Here is a 24,967-nt window from a genome sequence, read left to right as displayed (position 1 = left end):
GGTATGACAATCCTGAACCTGATGATATTAAAATGCTTACTCATGCAATCTTTCTGAAAGGACTACAGCAGATGTTTAATCTAAAGGCCAGATAAGCGGCTGAGTGAAGAATTCTTGCATTTTATTCTAATTCTGTGCCTCGCTAGATCAATTTCAGCTTCACTTTGAGGTTCTATTTTTTCTTTGTTTTACAACTGGATTTGACTATCTTAGGGAATGTACAACAAATGTATAGAATATTATACATATTTATAGTATAAAAGTATTTTAAATCAGAATATCTCAAGTTGAGGTCTCAAAGGCCTGGGAGTGTTTTCCTCTTTAAATGATGAAGATTTAAAGAGCAGTGGTCTTGGGCCACCATTTCGTACAGTTGGCAGGGAATATTTCCAGTGCTTGAAGACACATGTCACAATCCAGAAGCCATGTTTGAGTGAGACTTACTTTTGGCTTTGTGATTAAAAACATTCTCTAATAGCTTTTGTATTATTTTCATCTTCTTTGCTCCTACTCTCTCCATAGTCCCCCAGATGTTTGAGAAAGGTGAGAACATCAAAGAATCAAACAATTTTCTTCTCCTCCTTATCTTCCTCCTTAATTTCTAGGTTAGCCCAAAAAAAAGTTGCTTAGCAGTGGCTTCTAAGGGGAGATACAGCTTTGAACCCAGCTGTGTTTCCAAAATTCATAGTTTCTTAGATATTCTCAGAGATTGCTATTCCCTGGGGCTCCCAGAGTGTCCCACTGTAGGCACCCCTAAGGATGAAATTTGAGAAATGGGGCTGAGTCTTGTTGATAGGCAACTCATAAGAACTCTCTGGTGGCAAGTAACTTTACATCTGAAATACATTTCATGTATCTTTAGAGCAAAGGGCATTATGAAAGCTGCTAATTCCTAGAGCAAGTCCAGGAGAGAGAAGAGCAATTCTAACATTACAGATCAAGTTCATACCATTTTACTTACCTTTTGGCCCCATGCGTCCCACTTTGCCAAGCTTTCCCTCCTCTCCTGGATCTCCTTTTTCACCATCGTCTCCTTGTGAAATGGAAAACAAACGAGTGAAGCAGCTCAAGAAGCAACATTAGCACATACTCCCAGGGTAAGGTGAACATGGTTGGAATTTATCCTTCTACTCAGAGTTTGCCTACAACCTCCATGTGAGATGATAAAGAGAGATAGATAGAGATAGAGATAGAGATAGAGATAGAGATAGAGATAGAGATAGAGATAGAGATAGAGATAGAGATAGAGACAGAGATAGAGATAGAGATATAATTAGACTGGACACGCAGGAAGAGAAGAAACTCCTAGTACCATTTCTCTTTCATTTTTCTCCATGTCCAAGTCTATGTTTAAAGAAATATACTACTGGTGAATCCTGGAGAAGCTTGCTTGGCCTGACAAATCTATATTCTTGCTGGAGATTCTGGCAAACTCTGGAAACATTTAGATGTATATACATTAAATATATGCAGTAGATAGATTATATCTCTCCCTATATAAACATATATATGTTGATATGTTATATGTATAATAGAAATATATTATATAATATAAATATTTGTAAAATAATATAAATTGTTATTTTAAAATTATAGAAATATATTATATACACATCAATTTATTACCCTCCGACTGCATGCTTGGGAACCTATAAGCATGGACCAGGAAGCTATGGACAGAAGACTAGCTAAGATTGGGACAGCCGCAGAGCAGTCTGTATGAGCAGAGACTACCTGATCACAGGTCGGCCCAGCTCCTGTACCTCACCCAGTCAAGAAGGACTGAATGAGTGGTTTAATGAAAGGTGCCCTGGTCTGTGAATCAGGAGTTCTGGATTTTAATGTCATGGCAGTCACCGATGGGTTGAGCAGATCTTTTAAAAGTTTATGATTGAGCTTATTGGCTTTGGAGTATGACAGATCTGGACTTGAAATCTGGCTTTACCATTTACTGTCTGGAGAAAGTCGGGTGCCTGACCTTCTTTTCTGGGTCTCATTTTCCTCTCCGGCAAAATGAACTGCTAACACTTATTAGAGAAGGTTCTTAAGAAATTTAAATAAGATAACATGCACAAAAGACTTGGTACCTAATCAGTGCTTAGCAGTGGTGGCTATTTTATTTTCTCCTTTATACTTAAGTTTCCTCATCCTTAAGATGGGGATAATACCTGCCTTCCTTACCTTTCAGTTGTTTTAGGATCAACAAGCGAGACATGTGAACATGCTTTGAAAACAAAGAGCACAACACACACAATATTATGACCAGCTACCTACATTATCATCACACCAATCTCAGGACATAAGGAGTCCTGCCCATCACCAGTGGAAGGAAGTGAATTAAAGGGGAGAGAGAGAGAAAGAGAGAGAGAGAAGGTTGAGATGTTCATTTATTTATTCAGAAAAAGCATGGCCAGCCATCCTCTTTCTTATTTTCCCTAGAGAAGAAAGTTAATATTACAGATGAAAGCACAAGCAATGCACGGAAGAGCTGGATTTCCAGGTAGCACCATTGGTCAAGTGTTGGAACATTTCACACATGAAGCTCTTGAATCTCCTGGGAAAGGCTTTCAAAATAGAATGGACAGATGATTTGTGCGATCAGAACAGAGGGGTGAAGTAGATGGACTAAGAGGCATCTCTCTACAGTTCATAGTGAAAGTTTATTGAGCAATTACAATGTGTGCTAAGCACTGTGCTAATGTAATCATCATGGAAATTCCAGAAGGTGAGGATTATTATTTCTCCATTTCATGAGTGGAAAAACTGAGGCCCAGCGAGGTTAAGTTGCTTGCCTATTGCCACAGAGCTTGCGAGTGGTAGAACTATGACTCAACAGCAAGTATATCTCTGCCCCTCCAGATCCTTGCAGGTAAACAATTGTCCCGCCCAGTCTAGGCTTTTGTGACTTGCTAGCAGATTGTGGATTTTAGAGAACGTCTCTGTGCTGAATTTTTCTGAGAGAAAAGGGGAGAGGCAAAAAGAGTGATAGCTCCCTTTTAAACAAGAAAGCTAGTGCAGACGAAAAAACACACAGCTTATCGTCTCAATGACAGTACAGAGGGAACATACCGTTGAGGTAGTTTAGTCTAACTGAGACCTGACTTCACCATTCACCAGTGAGGGAACTTGGGAAGTCCTCACCCTTTTTGAGGCTTGTTTCACTCATTTGTCGACTGGACAAAAATAATCCTTTTTTTTTTTGCCAGAGGGTTTTTTAAAGGTCAAGCCAGAAATGTATGTTTCTCTAGGAAGCCCTTTCTAACACTTTCAGGCCAGGCTGAATTCTCTAATTATCTTCACTGTTTAAAATATCACTTTATACTGAGGGTGTCCGTCTACCTGCGCTAGCCCTATGTCCTGTGGAATGGCTGGGTCCATGAATGATTTATTCTAGCATCACCAGAAGTTAGCACAGTGTTTGGCTCTGGTGCTTAATAAATACAGTTGAACTGAATATATTTTGTGAGCCATCAAATGTTTTATAAATGTAATGATAGCATTTACTGAATACCATATGCCAGAAGGTTCCTAGTATTTGACATGTATCCTGTCATTTGATCTCCACAACAACCTTTCCAATGGATACTAGTCTTAGCTCCATTTCACAGATGACAAAATGGGGTCAAAGAGAGGTTAAGTAATTTCCCAGAGTCACATAGCTCCTAAATAATAAAGCCAGGATTTGAACTGGAGCATTTGTTATCAAAGTCCATGTTTTGAACGAACTGTATGATTGGGAACAAATTCCTGTCTTAACATCTCTGGGTTTGGGATTGCTATTCTGTACAATGGACCGAAGATGCTCACCCTAAAGCAAGATCCAAGGCAGGCATGTATACAAAGCACTTTGTGAATCATAAAATCACAGGAATGTGAATTATTGGTGCCATTATTATATCTGATCTGTCTCCCCTTTCCTATGAGCTCTCCTATTCATTTTCAAACAAGTACCTAACTGGAGGCAATTAGATGAGTGACTTAGTCATCTGCTCCCAGATGGCTCCTGATGGGAGGAGACCTGGGAGGGTGAGTATTGGATTACTATTCTTCTGACCTGTGTGTCGCATTCCAGCCTAGTGGTTAGCGGCTGCTGGCAGAGATGAAGCAAGCACACTACCTGTGCCCTTGCCTTCAGCATGGGTCTGTGGTTCATTTGATCTCTGGGACTTGCTTTAATGAAAACAGAGGAGAGGTATAAGAACAAGCTTTGGAAAGGATCCCCCACATGGCTCACAGCCGTCTGCTTTTATCCTCTTGGCAATATTTCATTGGATTAGCAGAGCAATTTAGACTTCCTTTCCTTCTTTTAAAAATAGCCACTTCCATTTTAAATGTAAGTAAAAAGCTATAAGCTAAAATGAACTAATTTCAATTTTACAGAAACAGTCTGTTTTGGCACCTCCAGGCCACCGGCATGCTGTGACAATCTCTCCAGCAGAGCACACAGTTGACCAATTTTTCTTAGGTAGGCTATTTTCCCCCCCAACAAGCAAAATGTTAAAATTAAATTCTAGTTTGAAATGAAATAGCTGAACTGAGGTCAGTACCTCCTGCTCAAAGGAAGTAATTATTAAAAATTAGTGAACTGGTTTTAGAAATGCTAAAGAAAATTCACTGGAAGCTGTTCTTTTCCCACCGTCAAAATAATCTTATAAACTGGGGAGAAGTTGTTAGCAATCCTTCCCCTGATCAGCCCTAGAACTGAATGAGGTAGATAGTATGGTGTCCTTTGTTAGTGAGGCCAGACTCCTGCTCAGAAGATATCCTTCCCATCTCTACTCATTTTCCATATATGCCAATTGCTTCCTTATTGTTGGGAATTTCAATAGTCATTGATTATTGCATGGCCCTCTTCTGTATACCAGATACAATAGTATGGTCTTAAAGTGGACCACCTCCCAGTACTTTTTCTTCCTCAATTACAGCCTCATCATTTCACTGAAATATTCAGAGTTCCCTGGGACCTGCTATTGTTGTCTTGTCTCCATTCAGCAAGTTTATCAGCCCCTCTGTGCCTTCACCTGCTTCCCCATACATCCTAGATTCTTTCAACTCATCACTGCCTCCCAGCGCTCCCTATGGCAGGACTGTACTGAATTGGTGAAGACAGGTCTGGAATAGGTCGTTCCATTTCTCTGAGTCTCAGTTTTATTCAGAAAGCTGAGAAAATGATCCTACTTCATGGGACTGGTGTGGACTAAAGGAGACAATGCATGATGAGTGTTCAGCACAGGGCCTGGCATTTGCTAAACTCACCCGTTCTTGTTTCATAAAGATTATTATTGTCATCATCATCATCACCAGAAATGACATATCTTTTTTTAAAAAATTGTTTTATTGCTTAAAGTATTACAAAGAGTATTATATGTCTCCTTTTTTTTCTCCCCTTGACCTTCCCCTAGCCTCCCATACCACCCCCGCCCCGTGTCTTGTGTCCATTGGTTATGCTTATATGCATGCATACAAGTCCTCTGGAATGACATCTCTTTTAAACTTCTCTTTGTATTCAGTATCTCAATCTTTATTCTATATTCATTACTTACTTTTTTACTTGACTTTAAAAAATATTTACTATAATATTTAATATAAATATTTTACATAATGATACACAGAAATAAATACACACCCATTACTGAGATTTAACAATTAACATGTTGTCCTTGCTTTACATATTTATTTTTTACCGATTTTTAAAAAAGTAAATTATAGACATCGTGACAAACCTTCCTTAAATATTTCAGCAAGTGTCTCTAAAAGGTAAGGACATTCTCCTATGTAAACATAATATCATTTTAGTAATCTTACTTTTTAAGGGACTATAGGGTTTTCTGAAGTCACCTTCATAGAATTCTGTGATCTGCTTTATCTCGAGCCCCTACCGCTGTGCTATATATAATGAAAAAGAGGTAAGCACTAAGAAAGAGAAGCAGACATTCAAAGGAGTAAACCTAGGTTCTTTGAAAACAAATCATGACAAACAATTCCATTTTCTCTTCTGAGAGGACTCCTAATGTATCAAGAAACTGCCATGACCAGAGTGGTTGGAGGAAGACAAATTTCCATTGGTCAATCATAGAAGACGGTAGTTGCTGGTAATCTGGAATGATATACTGATGAAGCCCTTGGGCTCCACTCTTAATACATCTGGAATTCAAGTCCTAATTATATCTCTTTCCAGCTTTGTGAACTCAGGTGTGATATTTAACCTCTCAAAGTCTCACTTTATCTATAACTAGAAATAAGTAGAACACTTACCTATTCTAAAGTCTGCCAAATTGAGGGCTATTTCCTTACTCTGAGACACATGGTACCTTGATTTATTTTAATAGCTTTGTGGTGAAAATCGCATGTAGAAGACATCAATAAAAAGGTTTCATACTTCCTTTATTCCCTATCAAATGCATTGCTGAGTAATAGTCAGTGTTTCCTGCATTGTTCCTGCCCATTGCCTGAAGGTGGGATTCTTCAATGGCCTAAATGGTCTTATACCAGAACTAGCATTGATCACTTGATTAATGGGAGCCAACAGGAGAAGGTGATCTGTAATTTAAAACCAGGCTTCTGTGAGCATGGATCCCTGACCCCCAGAGGTAGCAGTGGGTGTTCACTGTAGATGGACACAGACCCCTGGTGACACTTCATCGCAGACCTCTTTACTCATTTGAGAACTGAAGGGACGGTTTTCTTCATATTTCTTTTAATAAAAGGATAAAAAGCAAGCACACATAAGATCTAAATGAAGAATGATTTGAGACATTCAGTTTTCCATCTTCATTGCCCTGAGTCAGCTTATCTGTGGACAAGGGAGGTCCAGACCTTGGCCAAGCTTGTTTAAGAGTAATAGTAAATGCCAAAACCAGTTTGGCTCAGTGGATAGAGCATTGGCCTGTGGACTGAAGGGTCCCGGGTTCAATTCCGGTCAAGGGCATGTGCCTGGGTTGCGAGCACATCCCCAGTGGGAGATGTGCAGGAGGCAGCTGATCGATGTTTCTCTCTCATCGATGTTTCTAACTCTCTATCTCTCTCCCTTCCTCTCTGTGAAGAATCAATAAAATATATTTTTTTAAAAAAAAGAGTAATAGTAAACAATATGCTTCTCATGAATAGAAAAAAATATTTACATGTTCATAAAATATTCTTTATTCTTATCCTTCAATAGGGATATTATTACAAAAAAACACCCCACCTCAAAACAAGTTCATCTTAGACCATAGGAAACTGCATGCCTTTAGGGAGAAAGGCTGTCCCACCCAGGAAGAGTCTTGTGCAGAAGATAGCAGCAGCTCTTAACCAGGATGCCGTTTGCCAAGGGACTCAGCCTTCAGAACCACAGGCTTATTCAACTGGAATGAGTGACAGGACACGCATTCAAGCTCCCTTTGGAAGCTCCGTGCAATGGACAGAACAGTTTCGTAGCCTATTATGAGCCGAATTGTGTCCTCTCCCCCCAAATTCATATGTTGAAGCCCTAGCCCCCAGTACTTCAGAATATGACTATATTTAAAGATAAGGCCTTTAAAGAAGCGATCAAGTTGTGGCTGTTAGGGCTGTCCTAACTCAATCTGACTGGTGTCCCTATGACAAGAGCAAACTTGAACACACAAAGACGGACACATGAGGCTGTGTGCACACATCCCTAAAAAGGCCATGTGAGGACACAGTGAGGAGGCAACTATATGTAAGCCTAGAGAGAGGTCTAGCTAAGAGAGACCAAATCTTCCAACTCCTTGAGCTTGGACATCTAGGCTCCACAACTGTAAGACAATACATTTTTGTTGTTTAAGCCACCCAGTTTGTGTACTTTGTTGAGGCAGTCCTAGCAAACTAATTCACAGTAACACCTCTTATATTTTATACTAAATTATTTTCCTTTGTGCTTCAGTTTCCTATCCTGGAAAATTGAGATAGTTGTACTTTTCTCATGGAGTTACCAGAAGATTAAATGATATTATGGATGGCAAAGTTTATAGGGAAATTTCTTGCATTGAGTGTGCCCTTACTGATCTACTGCATATTGAGTACACAGTGGGCATCTGTGGCTTGTGCCTATCTGGTATTCTCTACCTGTGCTGCTGGTAAAAGCACCACAATTTCCCATAGGAAACCACACTTGCTTATTCTCCACCCATGTGGTTTAAACCCTGGTCACAGTAATGGATTCAACAATAGACGTGTGACCCAATAAGAGCCAATAAGTCTCAATTTGTAGATAAGTCTTCTCAGTAAATCAAGCAGTTACAACTTTTTTAAAAAATGGAAACTTCCTTTTTCTGCAGGGGTGGTAGGAAGGATAGACTATCACTAAGTATCTGAATCACTACAAAGGGCGAACCTTCATGAACATTAGTCATTAGAGAGAAAAGCAGAACCAAGGTGTGAAGATCAAGTCCCGAACACATCACTCGAACTTGAACATAGCTCAGCTTGAGTTCCTCCCTATTATGTGAGTCTACTGCTCTCCTTGGCTTGTTTGTTTGATTAACTAGTTTAAGTTTGGTTTGTGCTTGTTTTTTCTTCGCTTGCAAACACAAGTTTCTTTACTCACATAACTATTAGACACAGATTAGGAGAATAAGGGCCTTGTTATGAGGAGATCAAAACCTCTGGAGATGATGGACATGTAAGCCCATAGTTACTATGGCAAATGCTGGAAGCATACCTATTATGGGAGCATAAAAAAGGAAACACCTCACTCTACTCACCCACCCCTAAACTTTTCCTAATTCTTTCTCAGGAAGAAGTAAATGAGTTCTCTTGCACTGAGCTCCACAGAATAAATTTACATCTTAAGGTAAGAGAAAAAGAAAATAAGCTAAAATAAAAATTTGTCATTCTATTCAGGCAGAATGTTCTCAAAAGTTCATGTGGATTTTTATCTTCTATCCAACTCCATGCCCCATGTAGGTTCAACTCTTGAGTCACCTCCTCTACCCAGGAATCTCCTCAGTACAGCCTTTCCTGCTTAATTCCCTCTCCAACAGTCAGGATTAATCTCATTCTCTGAAGGGAATTCCCTTCATACTTCATAGTGTCCACCACACAGTGTCATAGGTAATGGGACAGATCAGGGATGAGGTATGATTTTTTTCTGTATCTCCAGGACTTGGCACAGGGTCTGAGATACAATAGGTGCTTCCTCAATAAAGGTTTTCAAAATAAAAGAATAATATACTTAAAGACAAGTTGGGTAAATGTGAGCTTAATGACAATACAGTTAAATAAATTAGTAATTGATTGAAATGTCATTCTCAATAATGGCTGATTAATGAATTGACTTTAGTCTGCTGGGATGTCTGTGATTGCTTAGAATCTAGTAAGGCAGCACAGGCAAATACACAAATCCCTGTCTCTACTGCTCCCTCCACCCCATATCTTTTGTTTCCTCTTCTAATTTGCCCGTGTCTACTGATATCACTGCCATACTCTCATCTCTCAGGCTCAATATCCAAATTGGCTTTGACTGTTTTTCTTCTTCATTCCCATATTGATTCTTAATTTTCCTCACATCCATCTTTTCTTTTTCCACCCATTCCTACTGCCTTTATTTTACCTTTTAGAGTCCCCATACTTCTGTTCCGTGCAAGTGATCCCTCAATGGTCTCCATGGTGTTTTATTCACTGGTGACTTGCAGTGCCTAGAATAGGGCCTGTTCAATAGTTGCTGGAATACTGGTTTCCTTGGATCTGAATTTCAGTTTTCCAAACTGCCCGATTCAAAACATTTCAGTAGTTCCTTTGTGTTTACAGCCATGTCCAAACTAATTAGTCTACCATTTAGGCCTTCACAAATCAGTTTCAATGGAATTTTCTGGCATTATTTTCTGACGCTGACCTGCATAACTTCGATTCCTGTCCAACTTGTTTATTCATTGTTCATTAAAATGTGCCTCCAGGGAAAGACTTATGCTCTTCTTTTTGTTTGAAATTTATCTCCTCAGAGAAATAAAACAGAAGTTATAAAATAAAATGTAAATATATATGCCCATATAAGAAGTGAAATGTTTTTACATGATAAAAGGTGCCGCATAAACATACAGGGTGGGGCAAAAGTAGGTTTATGTGAAACAAAGAGTTTATTCTTGCATTATTATTCATTAATAATTGTATTATTTTCTACACAAACAACTCTAAACCTACTTTCCCCCACACTGTATAAAGTTTATAAACAAATATATGATAGACAAAGGAAAAAAATCAATCACCAAGACATAAAAATGCTCAATATTCTTAATATGCAAAGAGCTTTTGCAAATTGTTTTTGAAGAAAGACAATAAATGAAATAAAAAGATGCAATACAAATATAAACAATAATAGATAAAAACAGTCCAGACTCACTATTAGTAAAAAAAAAAAAAAAAAAAAGTATATATGTCAATGTCTGTCAGAGTTTGCCATTAGATTTTATAATTTTAAAAGACTAGTTGCATCCAAAGATGCCATATATACAGAAAGGTCATTGTTTTAAGCAATGTAAATGGCTAAAATATTTCTGGAAAATAATCTTTCCATAATTACCACATCCTTATTTTACCTTAGGAACCTATTTGATGGGGATAACTGTAAGAACAAATGTATATATGAAAATATTTGTTTAGAGTGGCAAAAAACAAGAAAACATAAGAAACCTTAAAATTTGTCATCATGAGATTGATGAAAATACAAGGAGGAATATGATGCAGCTACTAAAAGTAATGAGATGAGTTGAAAAAAACCTTGGGAAGAAGAGTGAGCTCTGTGTTACACTGTGTAAAGAACGTCTCTTAGAGAATCACACACAGATGATCCTGTTTAAAGCAAAGAATAAGTAAGTAAAATAAACCTATATATATATAAAAGCCTAAGTGACCGTTTGACCGTTTGACCAGTAGCCATGACGTGCACTGACCACCAGGGAGCAGACGCTCAATGCACAGACATAGAAACATGGAACAGACTGATGAATCTCAGAAGGAAGGGAGAGAGCAGGAAGAGATTAACCAAAGATCTTATATGCATACGAGAGGCCTGGTGCACGATTCGTGCACCAGTGGGGTCCCTTGGCCTGGCCTGCAGGGATCAGGCTGAATCTGTGCACCTGGCCTCCAAAATCCCTTGAGGGGTCCAGGATTGCGAGAGGGCACAAGTTAGGCTGAGAAACCTCACCGGTGCATGAATCCGTGCACCGGGCCTCTGGTATAAAGATAAATGTTAATGCCAAGCCATTAATGATGATTACATGGAAGAAGCGGGTCTGGAAAGAGAAGGGTCTTTTGTGTATATTTTATACATCTTTATAAATGTTATGTGTTACAACAAGCAGGAAATACTCTTGCAATTAAAAAAACCATAAATTATATAAAGGAACTGTGGCCTTCTTTCCCCTTATAAATACTACCCATGAGTCTTGTCTGAAATTAAATTCTAAATTCTCTGAATTTATTGACAGAATTATTTCCTTGGCAATTCACCATATGGTTCCTTGTTACTGCTTCCTAATTGCTGCCTTGAAGCATTATTTAAAAATGCATTTTATGTAATTTTTTTGTATTAATATAAGCTAGTTAGCGTGTATGTTCTTTGTGATAAGGGCCGATATTCTGCACTTTATTTGTTCTCAAGAGTCATTCAACACTTCACAGTTTTTTCATTCATTCCTTGAACAAACATTTATCAAATTTCTACTAGCTATCAAGTCTGGTTGGGCTCTTGGGGCATAACACCGTATCTCATAAGACAGGATCTAAGCTTAAAAGTTTGTGGGAAGGGCCCTGACCGGTTTGGCTCAGTGGATAGAGCATTGGCCTGCAGACTGAGGGGTCCCAGGTTCGATTCCGGTCAAGGGCATGTACCTTGGTTGGGGCACATCCCCAGTAGGGGGTGTGCAGGAGGCAGCTGATTGATGTTTCTCTCTCATCCATGTTTCTAACTCTCTATCCCTCTCCCTTCCTCTCTGTAAAAAATCAATAAAATATATTTTAAAAAAAAGTTTGTGGGAAGGAAGCACAAGATCTTATAAATATCATGAGTGTTATGAAAGGGAAATTGCTGCGTGTTTTGTTGGTATCTACCAAGGTGAGACTTCAGAAAGATCAATGATGTGGGGCTGAAGAGACTATGCTTTCACTTATGTCTCCTCAGATGACAAGATAACATATCAAATAGGGAAATAAAATGAAAGTGCTTTTCCAATATTAATGTGCTAAACAAATGCAAGAAAATGCCATCTGTAAGGAGATATATTGTGATTAATTTATCTGGTAGTAACATCACTGTCAATAATGGTAAGAGCTAGTATTTATTGGGTGCTTTCTATGGCCTAAGTTGGATTATTAATGTGCATGACCATAATGTCAACCAGTCCTTTATTTGTGTCCATTCAATTCTAGGGACCCATGAACTTCCTTTGCCCTTCAACTCATCCCTGTGCAACCTAGCCAAAAAAGAAAAAAAAAGGTCAGGATTTCAAGAATCCTACAATCTTTCCTACTTGAATTACAAAGCACCTTCTCTTTGTACTCAGGCTTATTTGGTTTTTTAAAAAAATTACTATTTTGGGCCTGCAAGTCTTTTGCAGTCATTGCATGTCTGAGTAACAGGGAAGGAAAAAAAACAAACAACTAACATTGTACTTGTACTTAATGAAAAATACAATATTAAGGTCTGTTGGGCAGTTTTTCTGCTGCTTTCATATATCATTCATTATTAAAATGCATTCAGAGCCAAGTCAGTAGAAACAAATGCTAGGAAAAACCCATCCATCCAGGACTAGGTGGCATGCTTCTGCAATACACTGTAGTGGTTAGGAGCATGGGCTGTGGGATCCGAGTGCTTAGTTCAAGTCCTGGCTCCATCACTCACTGTCTGAGAGACTTTAGTCACCCACACAAATTCTGTAAGCCTCAGTTTCCTCATTAGGAAATCAGAATAGTGAAATATCTCCCTCTGGGTGTTATTGGGAGGAGCGGATGTGATATTGCCGGCGAAGGGTTGAATGGTGCCTGGAAGGCAGTACACACTCGAGAAGTAGCGCATTATGACAGTATCATCCAATAGGCCACCTAGAATTTCTAATCGCTCAATATTAGAGTGATAAAAAGAAGATGCCAATGGGAAGCCAGGCCTTTTTGCTTGTGCAGATTTGCACCTTCCTGGCTGATGCCTGTTTTTGCTTGCAGAGATTTGTGTCCTGGCATTGGAATGTTTACAACACGCTAAAGCTGTGACATACAATATTGTCTAAAATTCCTTTTAGTAAAAAGTGGGACAAAAACATTTTTTTTAATAAAAGAGTAGCATTGTCATTGAATATAAGTGACAACTATGCTATTACTATACATCAATATCCCAATCCATGGACATCCCAAAACTCACTGAGAATGGAAGTGTCCTGACTGTTGACTATCACAAAATAGAAAAATTATGAGTCAAAACTATATAGGTCGTGTGTTTAGCTTTTGCAGAGAAGACATGCCTAAGAAATATTTATAGTACCTATTTCCAACTGCCTATGGACTTTTCCATCTGAATGTCCACAGGCAGCTCAAACAAAATTTAGAACTCATAATAACCTGACAATTTTTCTTCTGAAAGACCCCTCTAACATCCCACCCCTTTTTCCATATCTCAGTAGCCCTAATCCATCTCTTGTTTTTAATGCATATCCCATCAGGACCTTCTCACATCCTTTAGTCTAGCTTCAACTCTGCCAAGAGATTTATTTGCCAGGAAAATAATATTTTTTTTACAGAAAGAATTAAAAATATTATTAATTAATAAATAATATTTATAATTATTTAATTCTCCTACTCAAAAGCTTCCATTGGCTTCTCTGGTTTAAACTATTATTTGGCTCGTAAGACTTGATACACTCTTGCAACTTCCAGAAAATAGCTATGAAAATGGAGAAGGAGAAGGAGAAGGAGAAGGAGAAGGAGAAGGAGAAGGAGAAGGAGAAGGAGGAGGAGAAGGAGGAGGAGAAGAAGAAGGGAAAGGAGGAGGAGGAACAGAAGGAGGAAGAGGAGGAAGAGGAGGAAGAGGAGGAGGAGGAGGAGGAGGAGGAGGAGGAGGAGGAGGAGGAGGAGGAGGAGGAGGAGGAGGAGAAACCAAAGTATAATGAAAACTGGATTAACAAAGTGTATCGAGTTTCTATTTACATTAAATCCATTGGAGCTAGAATAGGGAAAATAATTCTGTGCTCTACCTTATTAAAAAATGGATCCTATTTACCTAAAAAGAGGTAGGATAACAGTTCCTCTTCCATTAGCCACCCCACTCCAAGACTCCATCTATACTCACCAGAAAATTGAATCAATAACTTGGTTGCATTAATGATGGTTTTTTTATATGGAAGAGTACTGGGTCCTAACCTTCCACCCCACCCATGTTCTAATTCCAAAAAGTAAGACAGAAAGAGATATAGTAGAACAGGCACTAATATGCATTTTGGAGAATCATTTCCCACTAATAAAGCCTTATAAGCAGGTACAGGAACACGTTGGCAGCAGTAAATGCTGGAAATGTTTGTTTTGCATACACTCATCTATTCAATACAATATTATAGAAGCAGAAAGAGGGAGCAAGAAGAAGTTGTATATTATTATGGTTGGGCCACATTAGAATAATAACATGGTATTGGCTTCTTTGATCATGAAAAGTCATATATACATATATATTAATCAAAATTTTGAGCCCATTTTACTTTGAAGAATAAAATGTCACTTTAGGTGTGCTCCAACCTAGGAAAGTAGGTCATATCCCTTTCCTTTGAACACTCTATGTGAGTTTTATTCCAGTGTATCTGACCTGTGTCTGCGGTCTAGTACTGGCTTTGCCCCACAGTCACGGGTAGCATTGTCTGGCCTTGCTCTTCAAGTGCTAAGGCAGCACTGATAAATTGTTTTGATATCTTCAGTTCCAGAGACCCTCCTCTAAGGTATTTCCAAGTCCTCAGTCCCTTTGGAGACTTTCACTTTGGTCTGGAGCCTATTGTCACACTTGCTACCACACTCCATCTCGCAACTTCCCATTCGACATATAGGCCTCCTCCTTTTGGCTGTCGTGTCATTTGGTCAAGTAGCATGTGGTCTAATGAAAGATAACATCTTTGTCAACTTTTGGCTAAGAATGTCAAAAAATTTTTTTTAGATACTTGTCACTTCAGGCCAGGCAGAACAACACCATTTAAACTATTTCTGACTCCACCCAATACTATTAATATCTTGAACTTACACGCATCCCTGGGGGAGGTCACATAAATGGCCCTCAGAATTGAGAAGTTCTTCAAGTGCTGAGAACAATGAGTCGCCTCTTCAAGGAATTTGGTATCATCAGTACGTCTAACCTGTCTTATTAAAATATGGTTGATTTTGCCTGAGATGATGATGTCTCACTTAAGGGATCTTAGCGCATCTCATTGGCTGAGTCAATTAGGGTTACTTCCTACATAGTTAAGGAGGTAGAATGAGCAGAGGATTTCTCCCCAGAATACTTGCTTATAGCTGTGCAGTCAGATCACATGCAGGAGTGGTGTGCTTTAGTTTCTTTCTCTTTAAATAGGGATAATAATTCCTATAGTATGTAAGTGGAACTAAAGCAGAACAATGGATAAACCCTTTGTAAATTCTAAAGATGTATGTTTGTATCATTTGTTTAACAGATACAAGTATGGTCAAGTGGCCACAAGAGATCTGAAATGATGCTTCCAAAGTTTTCAAATCAAGAACAATCACAGGAAATATTTGAAAACAATGAACTTATTTAGATGCTGCTTCATTTGAGTTTCTGAATGTCAGGTTTTTACTGTGTATATTTGCAACTCTTTTATGGAAGAGCCGAGAAAGCTATAAAATACAATTTTTAAAAAATTTGTAAAATTATGGGGTATTGCAAATCAAATATGTAGTGTAAAAACCATACGGACTGGTTATGGGTTGGAATATCTGAAAAAGATGAGGGAAGCCAAATAAAATCATTACTGACAGAACTGAGAACATTTCCAGAAGTAGAAACACAAATGTGAAGAGTGAGAGACATCTACATGTATTGTGAATAACCCTAAGGCTAATAGAACTGTCTATCTGGGGCACAGACAGTAGCTAAAGGGAAGTAGTCCGTAAAGGAAGAAAAAAGAACAACAACCCCCCCCCCCCCGCCCCAAACAAAAAAACAAACAAAAAACAGGAAAAAAAACATTCTCATTCTCCCTTGAGTTTTGCTAGTGTATGGTTTGCTAATATTTACGAAGTCCTTGACAGTGTGTCAAGGACTGGGTTTAGTGCTTTATGTGGCTTAACTCATTTCTCCTCAACATAACCCTATGAAGTAGCCACACAATATTTATCATGCCATGTTATTGATGAGAAAACTGAGGCTAGATTTTATGTGAAATAACTCATTTAATCCGATTACATGCCTAGGGTATTTATAAGGTTATTATTCCCATTTTACTGATAAGGAGCACTAGGCTCAGTTGCAGAACTACAGAAAAAAAGGCAGCATTAGTAAAGAGAATAGGTGCTCTCAAGTTTGTGAGCTATTGATAAATAAAAGTTGACTTTGCAATAGGACTAAAAATACTCAGGAAATTGAAGCAAGGATCAGAGATAGTGGCATTTCCCTGGTAGATTTCTATTTATTGACCCATCTATATAATCTATGAACCTTCCTTTTAGGGATGTGAAAATAGAGGAAGCCTATGGTGAGCAGTAATAGCAATGGAAGCTAATGAAAAAACCCTAACAGCTAATCTATATGGTAAATAGATTTTAATTTTCAAAATAAGTATTTGATATGGGTAGTATCATTATCATAATTTTTTAAAAAATGGGGACATTAAAGCTTAAGATCACACAGATAGGAAGTGGTAGAACTCAAATTTGAAACCATACATTCTGTCTCCAAAGCCCATGATCTTTACCAACATGCAAGTACCTGTTAGTATGGTCCCTAGTAGAGATTGATATATAGCCAAGTTATTATGTGAGAGAATTGGTCAGAGAGATGGCATTGATAATGGATGCACCTTTACTAAAATGAAACAAATTTCTTTTGTCATTTCCACAAATGAATACTTCCTGACTCATCATTGCCCACACTTTGCCCACATTTTATTCTTTCCCTCCTGACATAACCTTGAAACGTGTTTTTGGCATCTACCCAGAGGAAAAAAAAGGAGAGGGAAAAAAATGTTTCAGAATACCCACACATTGAAATATAAAGTTAAAAAAAGACAAGCCACTTAAAATTTTGGTCTGTCCTTATGCATAAAATACATATTAAAACTCAAAATGAATGAATCCAGTTAATTACTACAATTAATATAAAGGTTTTTCAAAAATAACTACTTGTTTAACCTCTCTGATAAAGGCACCAGAAAGAAATTAGCAGCTAAATTATATCAAGGTGACCGAGTTAAAACAATTCTGCAGTGTGTTTATACATTGACCTCACAGAACTTCTTTTCTAATGTTAATTTGTAAAACTGAAGGAAGGATCATTTCACGCTTAATGGGAATGATGAGACATGAGGGCTATGGTATAATATGGTGGAGGGGAACAATGATTGGCTGGGGAAACTGGAACGGGAGCTCTAGTTGCAGCCCTGCCTCCAATTAGCAGCTGTGTGATGTAGATAGAACATGGTCCGTTACCTCTCTGGGCTTTAGTTTTCACAAACGTAAAAATAACTGGGGTTAAATTAAATTATATCTGAAAGTCACTTTACAGGTAGTGAGATGCCAATTTGAGTGTGAAAGTGATCCAGGTATTTCTGGGTATTTCTGGCCATCCATTTGGGGAAGTCATGAGACATCCTGTTTGGAGGCTGGGGGATTCCTGGAAATAACTCAAGTTGTGTCACTTGCTGGGACCCAGAACCACAATCAGTAAAATGCTGGGTGGCCAAATGGAAGTTCATTTTCCAGAGGTTAAGGGGTTTTCAGAGAAGGAAATCATTTCAGAAGGTGAAAGGGGCTCGACAAGGCTTCCCTCATGGCAAAGCTGTGTGCACATCCTATTGTCGGGCATTTGTGTGGGTCACCTGGTCTACCCATGCATGAGCTTCATAAGGACCAATAAGAACTTTAAGCAAGAGCGAAAGTAGCTATTTCAGACAGTCCCAGAAAGTACTGTGGGGCAGTCCACACTGGTTGATGAGCAGGGTTAGCGAGCTGATAAGGCATGGAGTCCAACTGTAACAGGATGGAGTTACAACCTTCCACCTTCCAACTGGGTGGCCTTAGGCTAGTGACTTAATCGTTCTGAATCTCAGTTTCTTCATCTGTCAAATGGTAATTATAATGTGTGAGTTTTTCTCTGTGTTTGTTGAGGTAATTAAATTTTAAAATGGCTGTAAAGCACTCACATAGTACAAAGGCGAATGGCAACTATTCAATGTATTAGCATTACTGCTCCTACAACTATGGTGGATGATGCCATTGGAGTCGCGCTGAAAAGAAGAGAGATGATCCTAGACCTAGCCCCATGAGTTCATCACAGGCCACGTGTGTGGAGGAGTCATAACAGTGATTTGTAGGAGCTGTCATGTCCTCAGATGCAGTCAATGGAAAACCTTCCTTACTGAGGGAAGTGGCGTCAAGCTAGTGGCCAGGCTAGGCTGAGACAGGGGCTTCAGGGAGGCCATGCTACCCTTGTACTTGCAGAAAATTGGTGGCCACTAGTGGGGAAGTTCTTTGATCACTAAAGAAATAGTGCATCCTCAGGATCAGTCCTCCTTTTGGAAGCATTTGCATAAAAGGAGCAGTCCTTTCTTTGAAAATGCAGGGCAAACATGGAGAGCATTAAGGAGCTGAGTGAATAGGTCAGAGCCATGAGCTAAAATGTTGGGGGATTTTAGATAATTAGGATTCATTTATGTCACCAAAAATACTTACTGAGCACCCACTATGTGTCAGGAACTATTCTAGGCAGTAGGAAAGCACACTCAACAAGATGGACAGGGTCCCTGCATCCTAGAAGCTTGCATTCTAGGAATGACTATATATATATATATATATGCAAGAGATTTTCATTTAGTAGTAAGTCCTTTAAAATAATAAGATGTCTTGAGAACTATAGTAGAGAGTCAGGCAGGGCCTCATTGTGCAAATGGCATTTGAGCTAAAACCTGAATGAATGAAGGCAGAACTCTCCTTGGGAACATCTGCAGTAAGACTGGGCCAAACAGAGGGAACATCAAATGCAAAGTTCCAGGGTCAGAGGTGAGAGACAAAGCAAGGATGCCCGGAGCAAACATCTTTTGAAAAGTGGTTTTAAATGACCTGGAAGAAGTAGGGAGAAGCAAAATGGATTACAAAGGACCGTTTAGGCCATGCACATACAGATGTCACTGAAAGAAAGAGCTGCTAAACTAAAAAGCTAGCAAAAGCCAAAATATTCAATAGGGTAAAATATCATTAGTTTCCAAACTAGTGAAGTTAATTATCAAAGGGGAGGCATGTCATCACTTCCAACATGTTTTGGCATGCAGTATAATGTTGGGCCAAAAGGTTACATGAACTCCATGTTCTTAGGTACTGCCTTATCCATTTCTTATCAAAAAAGGGGCAGTGGACTGTCTTCAAACTGGATTCTAACATAAACTAGTAGATGTCATGGAATGACACTGGACCCAGAGACAGAAGGTAGGGATAAAGTTCAAGTTGCATGACTAGACTATATCTACTTGAAAGACCTTGGGCACTTTGCTTGGCCTCATTGATAGTTTCCTTATCTTTAAGTTTAAAGTAATTACTACCTCAAAGGGCAATTAAACAAGATAATGTATCTTAAAGGTCATTAGAAATTGTAAAGCATCACCTCAATATTTCTTTTTTAAAAATATATTTTATTGATTTTTTACAGAGAGGAAGGGAGAGGGATAGAGAGTTAGAAACATTGATGAGAGAGAAACATCGATCAGCTGCCTCCTGCACACCCCCTACTGGGTATGTGCCTGCAACCAAGGTACATGCCCTTGACCAGAATCGAACCTGGGACCCTTGAGTCCGCAGGCCGGTGCTCTATCCACGGAGCCAAACCGGTTAGGGCTCAATATTCTTATTGGTTTTAAAATTCTTTTTAATATATTCTGTTAAAATTTCTTGCCATTGTTGTTTTTAAGTAAAACCACTAGAGGTCAGAATTTCACATAAATTGTTTAAAGAAACTACCAAGGTAGGAAAAAAAAAAACCACCAAAAACGTTTACCTACTAAGCAGAATAAAATAATAAAATGAAGGTAAAGAAATAAAAATAAAGGTAGCTTTACACAAAGAATTTTTGATAACCGGAATAATTCTTATCTCAAAGTTGTTAGCCAACAGACTTACATAGGGAGAGGAAGGAAAGATAAATAGAATTTAAATACCTACTTATGATGTCTACACAGCTTTAAGTTTATATTGATTATCTTACATTATTTTAAAAATAGGTCTATGACTAATGTCCATTTTACAAATAAGAAGACTGAAGCATAAATAGATGTAATAATATCCTGAAGACCAAACAGATTGAATCTAGTCACGCTTGGGAAATAATGCAGTGAAATATGGTGTCTCTGTATTGGGCAACATATTATATGAGGGGTTAACCTAACTGGTTTTGCACCTGCAATGCTAAGTAATTTTTTACTTCCCAGGCTCTACAAATGAATGTAGGGAAAACTCCTTGTATTGTCTGTTTGAGTGTAGAAGTTTCTGAGCTCACTGCTGGTAAATATGAATTACGATGACTAGCCATGGGGAAGAGTATAGAACAGCTTGATCTTAGAAATAATGTATTGAGCAGAAACAACAGCCCTTTAAAATGTTTACTTGGCCATCAAACTTTGTCTTTTTGTATTCCCCCCCCCCCCCCGCCTTCACTTTGTAGAGCTAAGTATACAAATCTGCCTTGTTCAGGAGTGGGGAGGGATTATCACCATGTTGATGAAGGACCAGGTAGGGTAGATAGCAGTTTATATCTTGAGAGAAGACAATGTCTTATTTGTTATTGTGCACACAACATTTAGACGGTGCCCAGAGCAGAGGCAGGATAGTAGTGACTATGCTCATGTTGCACCATGTGCACACATAGGCAATTCACACACACACACACACACACACACACACACACACACAAAAGAGCTAGCTGAGCCCTGATGCCAAGAGTTTGCATTCTAATCCCCAGCTGGAAATGTAGATATAAGTTCTAGGACAAGTTCAAGTTCTTCCTTAGTTGGAAACCTTTAGCATTTCACATGATGCTTGGCACTTAGTAGGTAGTCAGTACATTCCAGAATCATGAGATGTCTTTAATAAGAAAGGAACTTAGAGTCCATTGGATGAAAAGCCACCAGGCTCTGGGGGAATAAGAAGCAATCAAATTGGGTTCTTAACAGACTTGGTTCTGGAACACAGGGTTTGTAAAAACTCCCCAAACCTTTCTTCCCCAGGAGCACTCACTTCTTCATTCTGTCACATTTCTGGCTTGTAATCATCTCATGATTTCCACACAGGCTCAGGAAGAGTGTTACAGAGGTTTCCATTGTTTGAAATCTTAATAGAGTTTCTAATGTGAATGGAGATGTTTTTTATTAAGCAAAGAAATGAGGGTACACATTCTTATGGTAGACATCCTACTGGTATCTAACAAATATTAGTTATCCTCTGATCTCCCTCCTAAATCATATATCTATCTCTTCATCACTCATGTCATTAATATATAGTATTTAATGCATATTAAGCATATTCTTGTGCTGAAAAGAATGTTTGGCACTTAGTATATATTCAATATATGTTCACTGAATTGGAATGAATAGAATTATTGAACATTGTATTTTGGACATTATTTTAACAACACTTTGTCCATTCTTCTTCCAGTTTGAAAACTGCAGTTTCTCCACAAGAAAAACATTTTAACAGTTCTACTACTAAGTGGATTCTCCTATTTGCAGGAACAAGGGAAGTGTTAATTTTCAGCATTCTCCATGATACCCTAGGAGTAATACAAAGTTTCCTATATTCTATGGAAAGTTCAGTAATGGTTTTAAGTAAACACTTTACTTCTCATCAAAACTTTCTTTTCTAAACATTTGCCCTCAGATTATTCATTAATTCACCCAAGAAATTATTAGGAAGCCCCAAGGTCTCATTGTTCCCCCTGCATTTATTTTATGGTAGCAAAGGTTAAAACTTGGATTGCAATCTTATGAGGAAATTAATTCACTGATTAAGAAAAATGCACTTTAAGCAATACACATTTAAATAACTGACAAGCATAGGGCGATGCATTTCTAGGATTTTTTTTTTAAAAGACCCCTTTTCTACTTAAAACTTTAAGCAGCTGTAATTCTTCTGCCCTATAGCCTGGAGAAACAGCGCATGAATTACTAATGAGAGAGCACCAATTTGTACTGCAGTGACCACTTTCAGAACCAAAGGGTCAGAGCTGAAACCAGGAAAACAGCAGCACTTTTCATCAACCAGTTGCTTGAAGCACAGTTAGACCTTGGCTCCACTTGAAAAAAATCTTGCAATGTTCTATCATCCCTCAGCTGAAGGCAGTTGGCCCCAAAGATTTTGCTTTCAAATAAAGAAATGTTCATTTGCATAGTACCTCCAATCCTCGACAAAACTTTTCCTCTGCATTGGAACCCAGCAGCCCATTAATTTATGAAATATTCAAAAGGTTTACTATTTACTTCACTGAGCTTTTGCCTAGTGGCTTTAGCAGCACAGCATGAGAAAGGAGTTGGGCTTTAAAGGAAAGGATTCCTGAAGACTAGTATCTTGCTTGTGTGTCTTCCTCTAGAGCAACACGGAAATGTCCCCCTGCCCTGGATCAGTTCCATCACATCCCTCCCCTGCGGGCCCATCCCCTCCTAATATTCTCTTACCTAACATCAAGGGAGATTTAAAAATAATAGGTCATTGATTTTCCAAAATAGATGAAAAATGGAAGGAACTAGCAAGGGGAGAAGAGAAAGTCATTGAGAGCTAGAATGGGGCTGAGAGCTGAAGGAAGACAGCCTCCTTATTAGAGATGGAAAGTTTATTTTCCTGCCTTACCTTTGGGTCCTGGTGAAATGGTGTGAGTGGCACAGACTTCGGTGGTAGGATGACTTTCCATGTCCAGACCCAGACTCTGAATGTGCAAAAGGAAGAGCACGAGTAGGATGAACTTGTGCCTTCGAGGTGAGACTCCAAAGCCACCCATGGCTGTGGCTCTTCCAAAAAGGGTCGCCCAGAGGTGCCAAGTAAACAGCTTTATTTGAAATAAAATCTTCTCTTTGGGGAAGAAAGTGAAGTCTCTGGAGCACACATTCCAAAACCGCCTGCAAAGAGAAGAAGACACATCCTTGGTTGTTTATCTTGTCAGTATTCCAAACGGACCCTACATTGTCCAGATTGTTTATTTTCAAGTGACAACAGTTTATTGAAAATTATCTCTGAACTAAATAATCAAGGGTGCAGGTCAGCAGAAACATTCCAAGGAACAGAGACGATAGAGACGCCTTCTGCTCAGTACATGAGTTGGCAATTCAATACCTTATCTGCGGTTAAATGTTGGCGTTCCAGACAGATTGAGCCAGAGTTTTCTTGAATTACCTCCACGTTACATAAGCAGTATGTATGGCTTTGAGTTTTTTCTAAGGAAATATTTATAAACAGCAAAACTCCCACCGCTCTTCATGACTTTATTTTCTTCTCTTGCTACAAATAATTTTCTTGGTATTTAACCCCAAAGGAAAGAATACCAGCTTTACTGCAAGCAATTTTGGCAATAAGTATCAAGAATATTAAAAATGTTTATAGCCTTCGGCCTAGTAATTGCCCTTCTGTCTTAAGAAAATATTCTGACATTTGGACAGAGCTGTATTTGAAAAGATGTCACAAAAAGGGGAAAGGAGCATCAGTTACCTAAAAATACGTAAAGGTTGGAAAATCTTAGTAAATACAAACATGAGAGAGTATGACATGACAATTTTATTAAAATGATGTTTGTAGCAAGTGTTTGATAAAATGGAGAACAAGCTAATGGTATTATATTTATTAAAAAGCATGGTAGATATAGATAAAGTTACAGTGATAGAGGTATCTATCTATCATCTATCTATTCATCCACACACTTACATGTTCCATCTACCCATAACTTGTATAAATAGCTTAGTCATAGTAAGATACTGAAAACCTAGAATCAGAATCGCATATAGTAGGCAGATGCCTTACCTTCTCAATTCTTGAAGAGGCATATTAACTAGAGTTGGATCAGTGGGAGTTTGGGTCTATTTTTCAAAGTAGGACCTTACAGATCATGGGAAAGCCTAATAAAAAATTACCCTTAAGAGAGGTAATGTTCAGTCTAAGAAATATAGGTGCATTTGTTTCCTAGGGCTTCTGTAACGCAGAACCACAAACTGAGTGGCTTAAACAACAAAAATTTATCATCTCACAGTTCTGGAGGCCAGAAGTCTGAGATCATCTGTTGAGTGGTGGCCCTATAGAAGATGTTTATACTGCAATCACTGGGCCCTGTGAACATGATTGTCTTTGCAGTTGAAATTAAACTAAGGATCTCAAGAAGAAATAATCCTGGTTTATCTAGGTAGGCCCTAAATCTAATGACAAGTGTCCTTACAAGTGACACCCAAAGAAGAAACACAGGGACAACAGGAGAAGGACTTGAAAGACAGATGCAGAGATTGAAGTTATGCAGCCACAAGCTAAGGGACACCTGAAGCCACCAGAAACGAGAAGAGGCAAGGATGCATCTTTCTTGAGGCTTCAGGAGGAGCTTAGTCCTGCTGATACCTTCATTTGGTACTTCTGGCCTTCATGACTGTGAGATAATAAATGTCTGTTGTTTTAAGCCATCCAATTTGTGGTAATGTGTTATGGCAGCTCTGGGAAGCTAATACACCATTCTTCTGATACTCATGAACAGTTACTGGAAGGAATGACACATCAAAAAACTTAGTGCCTGACAGAGACCGAGCAACATCTGTTCTTG

The 24,967-nt window shown here is 38.6% G+C and overlaps 1 protein-coding gene across 1 annotated transcript in view; it reads right to left on the bottom strand.

The window, feature by feature from the left end:
* Positions 1–23,296, bottom strand: part of COLEC10 (collectin subfamily member 10) — a 39,491-nt gene extending 16,195 nt beyond the window's left edge. Inside the window, exons 1-2 of the mRNA XM_036338639.1 lie at positions 23,026–23,296; positions 962–1,033 (exon numbers count right to left, since the gene is read on the bottom strand). Coding sequence (XP_036194532.1) covers positions 962–1,033; positions 23,026–23,173 — 220 coding nt within the window. The 5' untranslated portion in view covers positions 23,174–23,296. The remainder of the gene's footprint in view (positions 1–961; positions 1,034–23,025) is intronic.
* Positions 23,297–24,967: the final 1,671 nt, after the last annotated feature.

Source organism: Myotis myotis, unplaced genomic scaffold (assembly GCF_014108235.1).
Source record: "Myotis myotis isolate mMyoMyo1 unplaced genomic scaffold, mMyoMyo1.p scaffold_m19_p_16, whole genome shotgun sequence".
NCBI classification, from domain to species: Eukaryota; Metazoa; Chordata; class Mammalia; order Chiroptera; family Vespertilionidae; genus Myotis; species Myotis myotis.
The sequence above is the reverse complement of the archived record's forward strand: the minus strand, read 5'-3'. Positions and strand labels throughout refer to the sequence as shown.